We start from the raw sequence: 15,254 nt of genomic DNA, 5'->3' as shown, positions 1-15,254 counted from the left end.
ACAGTTTCAATCAAATACCTTAAAGAGGTATGCATCTTTAAGGTTTTCGGTTTCAATATTTTGTTTTGCAGTCATGGTATTATTATGCGTGCCCATGAGTATCAATATTCTCAGATTAAAAAAAAACTAATTGAATAGGTACCTTTAGATGAGAATACTGCTTGAGGTCTACTGGTCACAGAACTACTAGTAATTCATATTTACTTAATATTATGAAATTGTATTATTCCTGTATCTGTAGTACTGATAGCAGTTTTTTATATACATTTTTGAATTTTAGCGGGTAAGAAATCGAGCCAACCTGTTACCAACTTAACCCTCCCAGCTAACAAAGTTACTGAAGCTGCGCTTTTATTGATTTCGAGCTCAAATTGAGGTTTATATCAAGAGATTTGTTCAGTAGAATATCACAATTTCCTGAAAATATACACGGAAACGACATTTAAACTGAATGTTTTCGAAGTCCTGTACTGCATCGCAGAGCCCTTTTCAGTTGGCAATCCATCTTTCAGCAATTTTGTTATTCAATATTTTAGGTTATGTAGATATTATTGTTAGCAAGTGGGGGTTTTAATCAGAGAATTTTTATTGAAATGTGAAGTTTTACGTAGTAAGTCTTACTAATTAATCCATTCCACATTAATTCACTTATACATCATTAAAAATTCTAATTAAATTCATTCAAGAAGTTGTAAATTATGATTTACTTAATGTTACACCAATGTTGTCATTGCTGAAGTAAAGCCTATTGTTTTTCTTAGTTTTTCAGCTCTTTTATTGCTCATAATCATTACAAAAAATTATGGATCCATTTATTAAAAATTTCTTAATTCAGGGATGATTTGTTCCTAAAAAAATATAATTATGAAGCAGTTGAAGTTTAAAATGTTACCTACCTAGGTTCTACAGTCTATCTTTTCATTTCCTTGGAACAACTATATTTTTTTTTAATTTAATCTTTGATTTTACTCCAATTTCCTATCCAAATTGAGTATATTTTTCTTCCAAATACAGTTTTCTGTTCATATGAATTCCCCACACTGCCGCACATAAAGTCATAAGGCATTTTTTATATCATGGTCAATATTATTACGGTACCGTCAAATCTAGAGGCGTCTTCAACTATATTATACTTGAGTCTTTCATACTATTACCTCCAAAAATTGTGCCCAGAAACTGCAAATTGAATTGACACATATTGTGTTTCATCATAGTTCTTCATGTAAAATTATATTAAGTTTATATTGAATCATTTTGTTACAGGTAGACAAACATGATTGAAAATCATGAAGCTGACAGCTTTTTACATTATGACCAAATGTCTCTATTGGACATTGAAATATGCCGGCCATAGGATTTTAAACTGAACTAAGTTACCTGCAGCCAGAAAGTGAATTAAAAAGTATACTGCCATGAGTTTTACCAAAGAGCTAGTCTGTCTATGGCTAGCCAATGTCAAGCTGTCACGTATTATCGTTTTGGTAACTCTCGCTCTGGTTTTAGTGCCATTATTCACTCATTATTACCTATCAAATGTAAGTATTTGTCAATCAATATTTTTTTTAGTTGAATTTGTCATATCGATCGACCACTATTTCCTATATATTTTATTATGTGGACTTCTTATTACTCATATTTTTACAGTTTATTAGTTAACTTATTTGCTGTAGGATTAGATCTTTTTAGATATTATAAACCATGGAAATTATGAAGAAATGTTTTTTTTTAGTTTATTTTGTTTTGGTATTGGTAGCTTGCTAGTTTGCTGATTGGGGAACTGAGTTCCTTGAAGGGTTTTCGGAAGTATGATGCACAGCATTACGAGTAGCAAGGACACTTCTTCTTCTCCATACTGACTCACCAAGGTCCCAAGGTGGGAGGATTCAGACTATCTGTTCTCGAGAAGACTGGCGTACAATACTCCATGAATAGACTAAAGTAGTTTCTCGCTGTGAGGATGCCAGTCTTACTCTTGAGGCTGAACTCCATGCAGTTTATTGGGTACATGCATCCAGTGTTGAGAGAGTGGCTATGCCGGGGACGCACGTCTCATACCTTATACCTTCTTCTTCATTTCAATTTTAAACACTCTCATATGGCTGGGCTCTCAACGCAGGGATAGACTAGACAGTTTTACATTGGTGCGTAAATAGTAATATTAGAAGAGGAATATTAAAGGGTTCGTCTTTTTCCCCTCTTTCAATAGGATTTTAAAGATAAGTGATTTTGTTTAAATATATCAATGTAAATGAACGCAATTTTTGACAGACAAAATATATTTATTTAAAAAAATTGCAATTTACAATGTAAAATTCTTATGTACTCATTTTATTTATTTATTTATTTATTAGATAGAGCGAACAATATAATAGTCGGAAAAGAAAAAACAGGCTATTGCTCAAAACTTCTTCAATTTCCTGATTTTGTCACAAATCGTCCAAATATTATATAGGTTATGTTCACTTCAATTTCAACACCAAATCTTCAATCTGAAACTATGGATCAGAATAAAACAAAGATTTTCAAATCACAGATTTTACATAAATTGATAATGTAACTTCCGTTAAAACTAAAACCAAACTTCAAATATTCACAAAATATAGAATAAAATCACTTAAATTTTGAGCTCGAAATTTTCAATTTAAAACAACAACAAAGAATAAAAACAAATCTCATGAATACACTAAGCCCAATAAATCTTTAGAAAATGGTCTGCATGGGCAAAAAATGCCTGTTACATATTAGAGTTGCATATTACTTGTTTTACAGAGAGAAAGGAATCTTATTGAATATAATTATTATATGCAGTGAATTATTGAATAGCTCAAAAAAGAAGATTAATAAGTGTAATGGGTAATGGGTGACAAAATATATTTATTTTAAAAAATTGCAATTTACAATGTAAAATTCTTATGTACTCATTTTCAATTTAAAACAACAACAAAGAATAAAAACAAATCTCATGAATACACTTAGCCCAATAAATCTTTAGAAAATCGTCTGCATGGGCAAAAAATGCCTGTTACATATTAGAGTTGCATATTACAAGTTTTACAGAGAGAAAGGAATCTTATTGAATATAATTATTATATACAGTGAATTATTGAATAGCTCAAAAAAGAAGATTAATAAGTGTAATGGGTAATGGGTGCATACAGATTTCAAGAACAGTAGACAGGTTGTCACCACCAGCGAATTTATCGACCAAGGTAGGTATTTTAATTTATTTGTTGTGATGATGTTCTCTGCATTGTCCACTCCCACCTGTATTAAAACTTTCTTTAATTTCAATTTAAATAAGGTTTTCGAGACGTCCTGAAATACTATCTGATGTGGGAAGTGACTACCAAGTTACGATACAGAAAATGTGAAATATAGAAGGAATTGGCTTGTGTAAGAGATCTATGGAGGGGTATAGCTGTGTTTATAGCATACCGCGTTTGATGCATATGTGTTATGTCCGAAAAAAATGTATTGAAAAACATTTGTGTTCATCTTATTCATCTATTCATTTACTTATACATTCATAAATACAATATCATTCTCATCTATCTACTCTTCTAGTACATTCCTTTATTTTTGACAATAATTCAAATTTTCTGCATTGAACAGGTAGAAAGAGATGCTCCTATGGGTGACATCCATAGGACGCGTTCAAAATTGGAAACTTATGAGGATTTTAGCGCAATGAAAGCATCCGATCTGCGTATGAGGATTGAGGAAATGCTTAGGATAAAAGGTAATTGATTGCGTTATCTATCATCTATAAGTAGATAACCTTTATCCTTAAATAATTTTTCCAAATGAATAAATCAATTGGAAAGAGACAGTTTATTGGACTCTGTCACTGTCAATAGTATATTTATTAATTTAATTGTCTATGCCTATCAATAAATTATTCAATGCATAAAAATTGATTGTTTTAATTGTACCGTGTGATTCAAAAAGGACTTTACAACTTTAAAAATTCATATAAATCTTATTAAACAAGGTACAGAGCTGGGTTTGGTGTTGTTATAAAGGAAAACATTTCAAGCTTTTTTACCTTAAACTAAAGATTTTCTATGTGACTTCCGTTGGTTATCCTGCAGACATCCCATCGATAGTCGATTTCTTCCCAGACTCGCACCAGCATTTCAGGTGTAACTTGCTCAACAGCAGCACAAATCCTTGCTCCAAGTTCAGGTAGAATGGCTGGCAAAGGAGGTACATACACCATATCTTTTATGAAACCCCACAAGAAAAAATCCAGCGGTGTTAGTCTGGGGAACGAGGGGGCCATGCAATTGGTGCATTATGGCCAATCCACTGATTTGGAAAGCGGTCATTAAGAAAATCCCTAACGTCAGTCAGATAGTGTAGTGGTGCGCCATCTTGCATAAAGAAAACATTTCGGTATCGGTCATCCTTTTCGATCTGTGGTATCAAAAGTTTTTGCATCATATCAAGGACCACTATGCTGATTTTCGCTCGGGTCCAGTGAAGGCAGCCATCTTTGACGTAACTACCACTAGCGCTTGTTCGACGCGACCAGGCACTAGCGGACTACGGAAGTCAAAACTTGGAGTGTTTTCCTTCAAAACAACACCAAAACCAGCTCTATACCTTGTTTAATAAGATTTATATGTATTTTCAAAGTTGTAAAGTCCTTTTTGAATCACTCGGTAATAAATGTTATAGTATTCTAATTTATATTGTAATTGTTTTTGATGAATAAACTTTGATTTGTTTTGACTAAATTTAGGAACAATAGAAGACGTTTGGGCTACAGCCTGTTTTTTATCCCGTCATTGTGACTGTTATTCAATTAAATAACTCAATAAATTTACAATGTAATAATAAATCCATAAATCAATAAATTCACATTCATTAACCCCCAATAATTAATAGTGGGTATGGATATAAAAATCTTCAAGCATAGGATTTATTAATTTAGTTAATCATTCAGAATTAAACAACTTTCAGAAAAGTACCACAGGCTCAAACCCAAAACTGTTCACCAATCCTAATTGATTCACCAGTTCAAATATAGCTATTATATCCATTATCTGCTGACAATACCAAAAAACTATATATTTTTATTCATTTTGTATATTTTAATAATTACAGGTTCGGTGAGTAGTGAGTTAAGGGATCTTGAGAGTAAAAGACAGAGACTACAAACAGCGGTTGCCTCTTTCACACAGAAAATAGATCAGCTCAACATGGAATTGCTTCATCAACAGAATGAACTGGACCGTGTTAAGTTGTCTGTCCAACAGGTATACCACTTCATTGTCATATTCATATTTTTCAGTATATTATTTTATAGTCTGTTCTACCACTTCTTCGCTTATTAAATCGCACAATAAATGTTACACAATATGAAGCCTGGTTATCGGTTTTGTTGAAGAAAAACGCTTTTTGAATCAAAAGAGCAGTTTGAAGGTATTGTTAGGCTCATCTCACACTTACGCGACTCAGGTCGAGAAGACACTCGACTCTAATCGAGAGCATGTGTTTTCAAATGGTGACACTAAGACCAGTCGATTCTAGTCTCCGCGACTGTTACCATTTTTGAAAACACATGCTCTCGACTAGAGTCGAGTCTCTTCTCGACCTGAGTCGCGTAAGTGTGAGTTGAGCCTAAGGTATATTTTGTTTCCATGAATCAAGATTCTTTAGTTTACAATATGTAAGTTAGTCATAAAACATATAAATGATACAGAAATAGCATACAGAACACAGCACTGAGTGAGTACAACAAGAATAGCAGCATTCAAATGGAACTCTTGAAGCATTGATTGAGTGATCAGCCCCCCCCCCAATCAATTATTTAAACTTCACAACTATCTTAAGCTGGGTTTACACCAAAGTTATTAACAAAATGTTAATAACTTAATCCTTACAGATTCTATTTGATTAAACGAAACTTGACAAACATATATGTTCATCATGTGTATGATAAGTTGTGTTCAATCTAATAGAATCTATCAGGATTAAGTTATCGACATTTTGTTAATACCTTTGGTGTAAACGCAGCTTTAATCTTTGTTATTGACAATTCTTCATCAGCTAAAGAAATAATTTGTACATTTTAAATTGCTGAAAGATATGGCTATTCCTTGTTTTTGAATGCAGTGGAAAATGGTATAATAAAATTTATAAAACCATTTATCTATTATCTTTGTGTTTTGAACAAGGAATAATGGATTTCTCGGATTGAATTGTTACTCATTGAAATGTATGAAATTATTTGTAATTGATTGTAATAATAGATAATGGCCTACCACAAAGCGCACCAATCCAACACACCGGACCTCTCGCCGCCCCTCCCACTCCTGGCTTTGGCCCCGCCCACCCACCACTCGCCATCCTCCCCTAGCCACGCTCTTTGCCAGCTGAGCACCTGCCTCTATTTATTATTATTGAATGCAATTTGTTATAATATTGTTAATAGGCGCAAATGGCCTACCTTGAAGCGCGCCAACGAAACACACCAGACCTCTCACCGCCCCTCCCACTCCTGGCTTTGGCTCCGCCCACCCACTACACGCCCCCATCAGCTGACCACGCCCCCTGTCAGCTGAGCACCTGCTTCGACTTCAGCCGCTGTTCGCTCACCTCCGGTCTGCCCGTCTACCTGTACGACGTCGATCGGTTCGCCGGGGTCTCGCCATTTCTGAAGACGGCCGTCCGGCAGACGGTCGGCTACAATCCGCATATCACCTACAATGCTGACGAGGCGTGTCTGTACCTGGTGCTGGTGGGAGAAGGGGACAGTGAGGTTAAGTGGGGGGAACTGGAGAGGTTGCCGTATTGGGGCGGTGATGGTAAGTGGAGAAACGCATTCATTATTACTGTGAATTCGATGAAAAATTAAAAAATGACCACTAAGGGTAACCGTCTACTGGAACCGTATTCAACCAAACCGTTCGGCTGTTGGATCGGACGAGTCTGCCGGCCGTTAATTCGGCCGAATATGATCGTCCATTGTCTGAACTATTGAATATTGAATGAATATTTAATTAACTACTATCTTAGCTACCAATTTTTTTCATAAACAATGATTATATTGAGATTTTGAAAATTGAATAAACAAATATTCACTAAATAAGTTATTCATTACAATAATCTTATCTTCAGATCCTACTTGTTCAGTAATCTTTGTCCACAGATTCCTTTGAACATCACGACGATGATATCTTTTGTCTAGCATATCCCAAAACCAAACTTATCAACTTTTCATTGTCCATAGTTACAACTTTATAAAACAGAACAACTTCAAAAAACAAAAACAAACAAGGCTGTGAAACAATTTTGGGTTAGGAGCACTTTGTTGTCTCAGCTCGACTAGTTAGTTCGGCCGGATAGAGCCGGAAAATCCCATTCAATTCGGATCGAAAAATTGATCGGCCGTATGAACCTGTTGCAATGAACGAGCATCTATTCTTTTCTTTCTTGGGGGATCGTTCGGTCGCGTTCGGTAGTTTTCGGCCGATGCTAGTTCGGACGAAAACGGTTCTAGTGGACGGTCCACCTAGAGCCCTGTTGCATGGTAATATTCAAGCTAATAGTTTAATAATCTCCTATTTTAATAGCCAGCTGACTACTGGTATTATTAGGGTATGATCACATTGGATATGTGATTCGTGAAATCGTGAGATCATTCTGGAACAAGCGCGCAGATGAAAAACAATCTCAGGCCCCTGTTGTATTAGAAAATACCATATAATATTTTTGTAATTTCCTATTCTAATTACTACCTGACTACTAATATCATTACGGTATGTATTACTTTCCTTGCCCTATTACCATAGGTAAGGAAAGTATTGCTTTCCGAAAAAAATCAAGGTACCCAAATTTCTAAATTTATATACGTTTCATGGTCGGTCCCCTGAGTGCAAAAAAGTGGGTTTTGGGTATTGGTCTGTATTTGTGTGTGTGTGTGTGTGTGTGTGTGTGTGTGTGTGTGTGTGTGTGTGTGTGTGTGTGTGTGTGTGTGTGTGTGTATGAGTGTATGTGCGTCTGTGTACACGATATCTCATTTCCCAATTAACTGAATAACTTGAAATTCGGAAACTTAAGGTCCTTACACTATAAGGATCCGACACGAACAATTTTGATCAAATGCAATACAAGATGGCGGCTAAAATGGCAAAAATGTTGTCAAAAACAGGGGTTTTCGCGATTTCCTCAAAAACGGCCCCAACGATTCAAATCGAACTTATACCTAATATAGGCATTGATAGCTCTATCAACTGCCACAAGTTGCATATCTGTAAAAATTTCAGGAGCTTCGCCCCATCTATGCAAAGTTCGATTTTAGATTCCCAATTATCAGGCTTCAGATACAATTGAAACGAAAAAATTCAAGTGTAAAAGATTGAGCATGAAAATCTCTACAATTAATGTTCAGTAACATTTTCACCTAAAATTGAAAATAAGCTCGGAATTCGAGAAAATGTGATTATTCAATTGCAAACTGTTGGCAACTGTTGATTCTATTAAATGATTCACTTCGAAGCGATAGCAAACCTCATGCGTCTGCAGCGTTATTGTCCTGTCACCAGCTGACTCAGATCTTGAAATAGTAGACTTGAGATGCGCGTGAACACTAGCGTCAAGTGAACAATTTTCATAACGGCAAGGAAAGTTGTGTGAGTGCGCCACACCAGATTTTTACTCTAATATTAATGTATGAAGAAGGCTCCTTTTTCCTTTTATATTATCCTTGAAATGCAAAATTTCCAAAAACCTTGTATATAGCAATTAAAAAAGGAACATACCTGTCAAATTTCATGAAAATCTATTACTGCGTTTCGCCGTAAATGCGCAACATATAAACATTAAGAGAAATGCCAAACCGTCGACTTGAATCTTAGACCTCACTTCGCTCGGTCAATTATAGATAAAAATGATTTTAAAAACATAAAAATAAAACGTTGAAATAGATAAAATGAATAGATGAATATACTGAAGATGAATGAAAATTAAACACAAAAATGAGTTTTAAAGTGAAAATTTTTAAAAAATATTAACAAAATTGTAAATGAAAAATGTTCAGAATTCAATCAACTCATCTTTTAAGATTCTAGAAAGAGCGATAGTAATACTCACACTGAAAACTATCTTCAGGTGCAAGCGTTCAGTGTGAGCAGGTATAGAAAAGTCACAACTTGGTTCTATTACTCTTTCTAGATATTTTCCCATGTGTGCGCTTGTTCATGCATGATCTCACGTGTACTTGCACATACGAGCATCCAATGTGATCATTCCCTATGTATGTATACCCAATGTATCTCTAAGGATCATCACAATCCTTTCCATAAGGAATAGCACAAAAGAATAATTGCTCTTGTGTTTCACAAGAGCCGTTCTATCATTTCCGCTGTTTTTATAACTTGAATTTCAAATCAAAATAACATTTTATTTCCGAAGCTTACAAAATAAAACATTTACATAAAAAAATATGTGTGTGACAAGCAACTAGAACTTGGAGACCTGAGAGCTCCAAGAAATGAAGATGCCTACCCGAGTTGATTCTTGATCAAGTGAGATATTGATGAAGTGAATGTCATCCAAAAAAATATTGAGCTTGAATGATATCAAACAATACGCCAGGTACATACAAAAATATCACAAAACAGTGCTATAGTTATAATTATAATAGTAATACTACATATATTGATTAAGACAATAATTATTGAATATTTTTTTTCATAGGTCGCAACCACATCCTGCTGAACTTCGCCCGTCGCAACCTCTCCTCGTTCGCCTCCCTGCCTCTGACCGCCACGCACAAGTCTCGCGCCCTCGTAGCTCAGTCATCACACCTGCGTGCCCACTTCAGGCGGGGCTTTGACGTGGTCCTGCCCCCTGCCCTGGGTGCGCCCGGTGGTGGTGTTTGGGAGGAGGCGGCACCCCAACTGCCGGCCAGGAGGCGGCTGCTCATCTCCTTCCAGGGGGGCCGCAGGGTGGGGGCTGGTAGAGGGGGGACCCCGGCCAAAGAGGGCAATGATGACGAGGATATGGCGGCTGGTGGAAGTGGGGATAGTTGTGAGTAGTACACTTCTGTGAATTAATTGTATATTGTGAGAATTATCCATTCATTCAATCTATACTGTGATTGGTAGAATCTAGTTAATCAATATGTCTAATTGGTTCAATCTAAAATAACCATACTGTTAGAATCTAGTTAGTCAGTATGTCTAATTGGTTTAATCTAAAATAAAATTATATTTGTTTAGTTATATCAATTGTCAAAAGAGTACAACTCAAAAATATGATTTATTGTGACAATGAATGAATAAAAAATAAAATAAATTTATATTATTGTGGGGGTTGAGTATTACAATTTTGTGAATGAATTTTTTATTGCAATAATAATTCATTCATTTATATTTTTGTGGGGATAGTTTTGAATTGTACAGTTCCGTGAATTAATTGTTTATTGTATGAATCGTTCATTCATTAGTTTTTTGTAGAAAAAGTTGTGAGTAGTACAATTTGTCGAATGAATTATTTTTGTAAGAATCGTTCATTCATTAGTTTTTTTTTGTATAAATAGTTGTGAGTAGTACAATTTTTTTTAATGAATTGTCTATTTTAAGAATTGTACATTCATCAATGATTCATATCTCTGGGAGATATTTTCCAGTAGTACAATTTTCTGAATGAATTATAATAAGAATCGTTCATTCAATTATATTTTTATGGGAATAGTATGTTGTGAGTCGTACAATTTGGTGAATGAATTGCTCGTTTATTGTAATAATCTTTCATTTTTTAATCGTTTCTTCTTTTACCATCTATCTACCAAAATTATTTTCCACATATACACACACACACACACACACACACACACACACACCACACACACACACACACACACGCGTGGGGAAAATCGTCCTTCTTTCTTTATTTCTTCATTAGATTATATTTTGACATTATATTCCGAAGTAATGATCCATTACGAGCTGCTACTCTCCATCAGGTTTTAACACTGAATGGTGATTTGCAGGCTTATTATAATTGTGGAAAAATGAAGTATTTATTCACTGACTGGACAATGCTTTCGCTTTAACTGTTGACAATGATTCCCATGTTATTCGAAAGCATGCTCTAGTAAGTGAGTAAATATTTCATATTATTCACAATTATATTAGTCTGCAAGTCGTAATTTTTGTGTTAAAACTTGATATACATTCTGTTTTTGTTGTGGAAATAAACTTTGATAAGATTCTATTCATTAACTGAATGGGATGATATTTCATTTAGGTATTAGGAAACATTTACATACAAGAAATATATAAAGTCTCTTATTAGAATCCATTTTCTAAAATATTTTTATATGTTCTGAATGCTAATGTAGTAACATTAAAACCAAATAACTACAGTCACTGTACTAACAAGTGTGTATAAAATTTATATAAAGTTGTACTGAATTCAAAATACAAACGTGAAATTTGTGAGCTATTTATGTTACAGTGGAGGATATTGAAAAGTTCCTAACGTGGTCGACATCGGATGAGTTTCTTCTTGAGACGAATTGTGCCACAACTGACGAAGCAGATGCTAACGAGTGGCAGCTATGCGGTTCAGAGGTATCAATTATTAGACTATAATTAAATTCATTTCAGAATTTTCCTCTTGAATAACAAAAATAAATAATAGACTATTCCGCCAGCCATAGCCCATAGGTGAGGTCCACGTTATAATGGCAGTGGAGAAAAATAGAACAGCGTTGATGTTTCTCTTTACTTTACTTTTCTTGTTCGTCACAATTATTGAAGTGCAGTATATGACACGTCAAAGTTTAATCTAATATCTACCATCCCTCCTATCTTACATCCCTCCTATCTTGTTGAAAAAGGAACACAACAGATCCCACATAACATACATCAATCAAACATTATTCAACAAGGAAGTCACAATACAATAAGGAATTCTCTGAGTGTTTTTTGAACTCCTTCAAGCCATCAATTTCTCTTATGTGAGATGGGATTGAATTAAATATCTTCATTCCCATATAAAACGGGCCACTCTCCAGCAGGCTAAGTCTGTGATGTGGGTAAACAAAACCTCTAAATCTTGTATTATGGGGATGACTCACCTGGTTCTCCTCATACATTCGTCTATTTTTTAAAACGAAGATTGCTAAATCTAATCTAAATAGCAGGAACCGTCAGCAATCTCTTTTCCTTAAAATAAGGTCTGCACGAGCGCTTACAATGCGCTTATAAATTATCCCAAAGGCTTTCTTCTGCAGTATGAATATTCCATTATCTCTCTGCCTTGTCACTGCCTTTCATAGAATATAGCAGATGTAATATTAACTGTTCATTCTTGTATTTTCTGTCAAGAAAATACATTTTTCAATTATTAAATAATAAATTTAGATTAAATATTTTGTTGATTATATTTTATACACTGTTTGAAAACGATCTGGAACGTTGCTGAGCTAGAAGATAGCATCTGCTTTGTCGAATGATAGATAAGGATAGCAACACCTATGTTAATAAAATACTGCCATTATAACGTGAACCTCACTATACGTCTCATGACAAAATAATTGGAAGTATTGGTAGTAAGCATCAGAATAAAATACCATATTATAGAATAATTGATAGCTGGTATTAATAAACAAGCAGTATTATGTAATTATAATTGAGGTACAATTATAATTATATTTTACACTCTGGATTTCATCATAATTTGCTTTGATGATTGCAGGGAAGCAGGTCAGAAGTTCTGAAAGCATCGACGTTTGTGTTGATTCCTGCACCAGCCAATAGCAGCTATGTGAGCAGCAGTCTGATGTTGGCCCGCCTCTATGAAGCCCTGCAGAATGGAGCCATCCCTGTGCTAGTGGGCGGCGACCAGTTCAGTGTCGTGCTGCCTTATTCGGAGGTCAGTTCGTAATTTAGCTGTCATATTTTCATGTAATGTCTTACATGAATAAACAATAAATTAACAAATCATTTAGTAAACTGACAAATTTTCTTCACAGATCATTATTTATTCATTTATCCATTTATTCAATCAATCAATTTTATTTATTTACACACAACATAAAATAACTAGTAGTTCTGTGAACAGTAGACCTCGCGCTCAGTAAGTTACATTGACCTTTTGTTATGTTTTCTCAAAAATTAATAAATAATTTATCAATTAAAAATGTCTAGAAAAAATCCTAAATAAGCATAGAGCTTTCTGTCCTATCGTACCGTGACATGTCGTCCCGGAATGTGAGTGTGAGCGCTGTTATCAGGTCTGGCTGCAACTGTCTACAACGTTGATGGAAAGATACATTTTCAACATGTTCGATGTTTTTGAACGGGTAGTGTTATAGCAGGACCTCCTAAATACAGGTATTTAGGAGGTCCTGATTTTAGTCAACTGTCTACTAACGTTGATGGAAAGATACATTTTCAAGATGTTCGATGTTTTTAAACGGGTAGTATTATAGTCCACTAGACAGCTGATTTATGATGAATAAATCTATAGTCTGATTTTTACTCTAATATTGGCGTATGAAGGAGGCTCCTTTTTCCTTTTATATTATCCTTGAAATGCAAAATTTCCAAAAACCTTGTATATACGTGACGCGCAATTTAAAAAGGAACATACCTGTCAAATTTCATGAAAATCTATTACCGCGTTTCGCCGCAAATGCGCAACATATAAACATTAAGAGAAATGCCAAATCGTCTACTTGAATCTTAGACCTCACTTCGCTCGGTCAACAAATCATTTAGTAAACTGACAAATTTTCTTCACAGATCATTAATTATTCAATCAATCAATCAATTTTATTTATTCACTCACAAAATAAATAATGAATACAAATGAACACATGCAACACAACAACAATCACAATATACCAAATACAATAACTGTGGTGCAAAAAAGGGGGGTTTTAAATTAAAATATCTTCCGACTTGGAGGGATATGCAGAGCCGAGAAAAGTAGGGATACAGCGGCGGCGATGTTGCCCTGTTGAAGCGGACAGCGTTCTACAGTCTCTAGTGAGTGTTCAACACCTCATGATACACATACCTAGTTTCCTCTCTGAAAGCACTGCATCGACAGAGCCTGTTTCGTAAACTAGGCAACAGCCACTTGTCTCTATGACTATTTATCACTCTAATTGGCTGAACTGGTTTCCATCTCTCTGTTCCGCATATCCCTCCAAGTTTGAAGTTATTTTAATTCAACTATAATATTTTCACTGTTTACTCACACTGGTGGGAATCCAGCTAGAACAGTAATTTGTATTTATTGAAGTCACTCTTTTCGATAAACAGACTATTGTACAAAAGGCAACATATTTGTTTGTTTCATGTTTTCACGAAAGTTTTATTATCAATCTATCAACATTTAAAGTTGTTTGTTTTATTCCAATTTATATTTTCAGATTGTGATTTGGTGTAGAAATTGAAATGGACATAACCTATGTATAATATTCGGACAATTTGAAACTAAATCAGGATGTGAGAGATAACACAATGAGAATTTACGGAGGACCGAGTTTACTAATATGTAAGCAATGACTGTAATAACATAGGTGAGAAAACTTACGGAAAGTTGAGTTGAGAGCGTCACAAAAATAGCTATGGTAGCGAGATGACATGATGTGTTGACTTGGAGACGTCTGAGCGGGAACAGGTCTGGTTCGCACACAGCCAACGTCAAGAAAGGAATAGGAAAGGAGGAGAGGGGAATGTAATTGCGTTTCAATTATCCAAGTAGTTAACACAATCACTACTAGATGGCATATTAATTCTTAACACAGGAAATTGAAAAAGTTTTGGGCAATAGCCTGTTTTTTCTTTTCCAATCATTGTATTGTTTGTGCTAACCTAATCCTATTATATTAAGCGAGCAATTTCTGTATATATATAAAAATATATATATATATATATTTATATGGTTATGTGGTTATATGGTTATATGGGTATATATTTATGTTCAACGGATCTCGAAAACTGCTCTAACGATTTTCACGAAATTTTTAACATAGTAGGTTTATGATATAAAATTCGATTGCATTAAGTCTCATCCCTGGGAAAACTCGCTGAACGACATTAAAAGGATAAATACTTCCTTGGAAAAACAGCTGGAAATTTTGTCGTCAAAATTTCAAAACCGTAATGGAAGTGAGTGAACGAGTGCATGTGTGGGATCATTCAGCTGATCTCACGAGAAGAAAAATTCAGCAAGAGAAACTTATTTTTGTTTATTTCTCTTTTTTTAGAAAACATGTTTACTTC

At 34.7% G+C, this 15,254-nt stretch overlaps 1 protein-coding gene across 1 annotated transcript in view; it reads left to right on the top strand.

Annotated features, from left to right (window-relative positions):
* The first annotated feature begins 511 nt into the window (after positions 1 to 511).
* The window catches only part of LOC111049614 (exostosin-3), a 41,491-nt gene continuing 26,748 nt past the window's right edge, over positions 512 to 15,254 (top strand). Inside the window, exons 1-8 of the mRNA XM_039440174.1 lie at positions 512 to 610; positions 1,264 to 1,535; positions 3,613 to 3,739; positions 5,110 to 5,261; positions 6,440 to 6,812; positions 9,706 to 10,038; positions 11,470 to 11,585; positions 12,715 to 12,891. Of these exons, the coding sequence (XP_039296108.1) occupies positions 1,413 to 1,535; positions 3,613 to 3,739; positions 5,110 to 5,261; positions 6,440 to 6,812; positions 9,706 to 10,038; positions 11,470 to 11,585; positions 12,715 to 12,891 (1,401 nt within the window). The 5' untranslated portion in view covers positions 512 to 610; positions 1,264 to 1,412. The remainder of the gene's footprint in view (positions 611 to 1,263; positions 1,536 to 3,612; positions 3,740 to 5,109; positions 5,262 to 6,439; positions 6,813 to 9,705; positions 10,039 to 11,469; positions 11,586 to 12,714; positions 12,892 to 15,254) is intronic.

Source organism: Nilaparvata lugens, chromosome 13 (genome assembly GCF_014356525.2).
Source record: "Nilaparvata lugens isolate BPH chromosome 13, ASM1435652v1, whole genome shotgun sequence".
NCBI lineage: Eukaryota > Metazoa > Arthropoda > Insecta > Hemiptera > Delphacidae > Nilaparvata > Nilaparvata lugens.
This window is presented reverse-complemented; position numbering and strand designations above follow the sequence as displayed.